At 49.4% G+C, this 3,772-nt stretch overlaps 1 protein-coding gene across 1 annotated transcript; it reads right to left on the reverse strand.

Annotated features, from left to right (window-relative positions):
- Nucleotides 1–784: 784 nt before the first annotated feature.
- Nucleotides 785–2,931, reverse strand: LOC138215187 (D(1)-like dopamine receptor). The gene has a single exon (XM_069177212.1). It carries the CDS (start codon nt 2,555–2,557, stop codon nt 1,064–1,066), a length of 1,494 nt encoding a protein of 497 aa, XP_069033313.1. The 5' UTR covers nt 2,558–2,931; the 3' UTR covers nt 785–1,063.
- Nucleotides 2,932–3,772: the final 841 nt, after the last annotated feature.

Below are 3,772 nucleotides of genomic sequence, written 5' to 3' on the forward strand. Positions count from 1 at the left end.
ACGATCATTCGAGCCGCTCGGTGTCAGGAAGTCAATCTGCTGCCGTATGAAGAACTCGGCGTCTTCGGATGTTGTCAGCCAATCAAAACGGTAATAGGCCGTTATCGTCATGGTAACAGAAGTAGTTCCGGACAACAGCAAAATCTGATTGGTCAGCTGTACGTTTGGAGCGCGCTCAGATCTGCATGACGGCACACACACACACACACACACACACACACACACACACACTGTCCGTCCTTATCACTGGAAAAATACCTCTCCTCCGTCTCCATGGCAACGTCGTAACAACACAGACGATTTCTCGTCCGTTTTTATTGCCTTCTGGAGACGGTTTCTCCAACTGAATAAATACAACACGTAGAAACGCTAAACTGCTCAGCGAGCTCAGTCTCGTCGTAACTGAGATATCTGATGAAAAAAAAAGTCGTATATTTTTAAGATAGTAGCACAGTTTTATCACTGGTGTAATATTGGTGAAATAAGAAACGTAACGTAGTCACACGGTCGCAGTTCAGTTAGATTTAGAAACCGAAACTACAGAATTCGGTTTAGTAAAAGAAGTTCGTGACCTTTAAGTTTCGTACGACACGATGAGTTCGCTTCCGTGAGTTACTTAAAATAAGTGCTTCGGTTCAGTTTTCATGTCTCTTGGATGAACCGCCTCCCTTTGCCCACTTTTTCTCTTTATGCTACGTCAACTGACTTCCTCCTTTCCTCCCGTCATAATTACTACGGCCACTAGAGGTCGCGTGGATACGATGGGAGCTGTGGCACGTTGACGAACTTCTGTTTAATGGGCTGATAACATTTTAATAACTTCAAACGCAAAAAATTCAACAAAACAATTCAACAGTCGCACAAAAAACTAAATCTACAAATTCTGAAACCGGCATTAAGTCGAATCTTGGAAAGTACATTCGTGTTAAACTGTTTAGTCCTCAATATTTCAAATGAACAACAAACGTCACGGAGGACGAGTTCCATCACTTGTGTTGAAGTTTACGCTTTTATTTTGAAAGAACCCCCGGCCTAACTTCCGGTATCCCCGCGGCCGTCGGTCCTATCCATCCTGGTGGATCTGTCCCGGTATCAGAGCGTCCCTCTCCAGCGCCGCCGCCGAGGTGAACGGCGTGATGGTTTCCAGGGAGATCTCCGGCTCGTCCTCCAGCCGCACGGCGGCGGGAAGCAGCAGCGGTTTGTCGCGGCTCGGCGAACCGTCGGAGACGAACGACTCCTCGTCGAACCGCGCGCTCACGTCGTCCAGCCGGTCCGACCCGGCGTCTGGATGCTGCTGCGGCTGGGCCGGCACCAGCGTCTCCTTGTGCAGCGTCGTGTCGTGGTGGTACGACACCAGCTCGTTGCTGAAGTTCACCGCCTCCACCGCGTTGCTGGAGCAGATCCGGTTGCAGCCCAGGATGGTGGCGAACGCCCGGCGGAAGTCGGCGTTGAAGGCGTAGATGACCGGGTTGAGGGAGGAGTTGGCCCAGCCGAACCACACGAACACGGTGAAGGTGGTGTCGCTGACGCACAGCGGGTCGCAGAAGGGCACGGTGCAGTTGAGGACGAAGAACGGCAGCCAGCAGAACACGAACACGCCCATGATGATGGACAGCGTCTTCAGCACTTTGGTTTCCTTCTTGAAGGAGGACTTGAGGGAGGCGTCGTCGTTGGGCCGGTGCTGCTGCTGGTTCCGGCTCACGCCGTGGCCTTTGTTCTGCGCCTGCTCCGCCGCCCGCTCCAGCGACGTGATGCGGCGGATTTGCGTCTGGGCGATGCGGTAGATGCGCGTGTAGGTGGCGACCATGATCACCACCGGGATGTAGAAGCTGATGAAGGACGAGGAGATGGCGTAGGTTTTGTTCAGGTTGGCGACGCAGCTCTGGGCCGCGACGGCGCTCACGTTGAGGGCGCCGGTGCCGTTGGTGAAGTTGTGGACGCCGGCGGCCATCATCGCCGCCGCCTCCTCCATCACCGCCTCCTCCTCCTCGCCGGCCCGGTGCCAGTTCAGCTGCACCGGGATGAAGGAGATGAGGATGGACAGCGTCCACGCCACCCCGATCATGACGAACGCCACGCGGTGGGTCATCTTCTGCTCGTACTTGAAGGGGCTGGCGATGGCCCAGTACCGGTCCACGCTGATGATGCACAGGTTCAGGATGGACGCCGTGGAGCACATGATGTCGAAGGCGATCCACACGTCGCAGAAGCGTCCGAACAGCCACGTGCCGGTCACCTCGGTGATGGCCTCCCACGGCATCACCAGCACGGCCACGAACAGGTCGGACACGGCCAGCGAGATGACGAAGAAGTTGGTGACTTTGGAGCGCAGGTGGCGGAACTTGATGACGGCGGCGCACACGAGCGTGTTCCCGAGCAGCGTGGACACGATGAGCAGGAAGAGGACGCAGCCCACGAGCACGCGCAGCCCGCTTCTCCCTCCGCTACTCCCGCTGTCCTCCTCACCGTCCTCCTCCTCCTCCTCTTCCTCTCCGCCCGTCCCGTCCAGCTCCGACAGAGCTTGGGTGAAATTAGTCCACGTCGTGTAGTTTTCCATTTTTTATTGAATCTATTTATTTATTTATTTAACGCACAGAAACGGCGATTAAAGTGGAAACGGAATTAAAATCACACTTCTCCTCTTTCCACCTGATCCCATCCTCTGCTGTCCCGATAAAGAATAAAGAGTGAAAGATAAATGTGACCTTCCTCAGTAAATATTCTGTTTGCTCCTCTTCTGCTTGCGTCTCTTTAAAGAATCAGATCCTGATTCCGGACTGTCGAAGCGCCAATCAAACGCTCCGCGATGATATCCCCAGAAATGAAAATCATTCAGAAAAGAAATCATGACAAATCCTGTGAATCTGAACTAATAAATCCCGCAGAAGTTGAGTGTTTCCGCGGGGTGATGGAGGTCTGGCCCCGGGTAGACTCTCCTCTCCGCTCCGCTCCGCTCCGCTCCTCTCCGACTCTGTCAGGTGGAGGCTGCTGCTGCGGAGCTCCTTACCTCCTCACAGGGTAATAGATCACTGGCGTCCATCCTGTCTGGACGATCAGGAGGAAATCAATAAATATCAATATCACGGCTCCTTCTGTTTAGATCGTTTTTGATTATAGAGAATAATTATATTGTTAATTTTAAATGCGTTGCCGTTATTTTTAGGAAAAAACTAAATTGTATCTGTTTTTCTCCTTTTTGCTGGTGTAATTATTTAAATTTATCATAAATAGACTTGAATAACAGCAAGAAAATGAAGTGTAAATGTTTTTTATAACAGAAGTCCCCAAACAATAAGCAGAGAAACATCAGGGATGCTGCTGAAGACCATTTTCTTCATGAATTAACCAGCTGAAGAAATATTTTCCTCATAAATTCAAATCGTTTTTTTATTTGTTCAATCCAAAGATTAAAACTCAAATCTTTTCAATTCAACATGTAATTCTGGTAAAAAGCTTCAGGAATTCACATCGAAGAAGCTGAAAGATATTTGGATTTAAGTGATTCATGGCTTCTCCCAAACAGTTTTTCTGTTGATTGACAGTTCAGTGAAATACAACCTGCTTTTTGCTGGAAAATAAAACAAATAAAAACCATTAAATTTACAGAAAACACTGAAGTCAACATAAAATCATCAGATTTATTTGATTCTTCCAGGATTATTATCTTTTAAAGTTAACGTGCAGTTGTTCAAAGGTCCCTTAAAATCTAGAGCTATAAAACTTTCCATTTTTAAGTAAATGAAAAGGGAAATGGAGCGATGATTTATCTATA

The sequence above is a fragment of the Embiotoca jacksoni genome, unplaced genomic scaffold (assembly GCF_022577435.1).
Source record: "Embiotoca jacksoni isolate LCO1_2020_lvr unplaced genomic scaffold, fEmbJac1.0.p SCAF_70, whole genome shotgun sequence".
Taxonomy (NCBI): Eukaryota; Metazoa; Chordata; class Actinopteri; family Embiotocidae; genus Embiotoca; species Embiotoca jacksoni.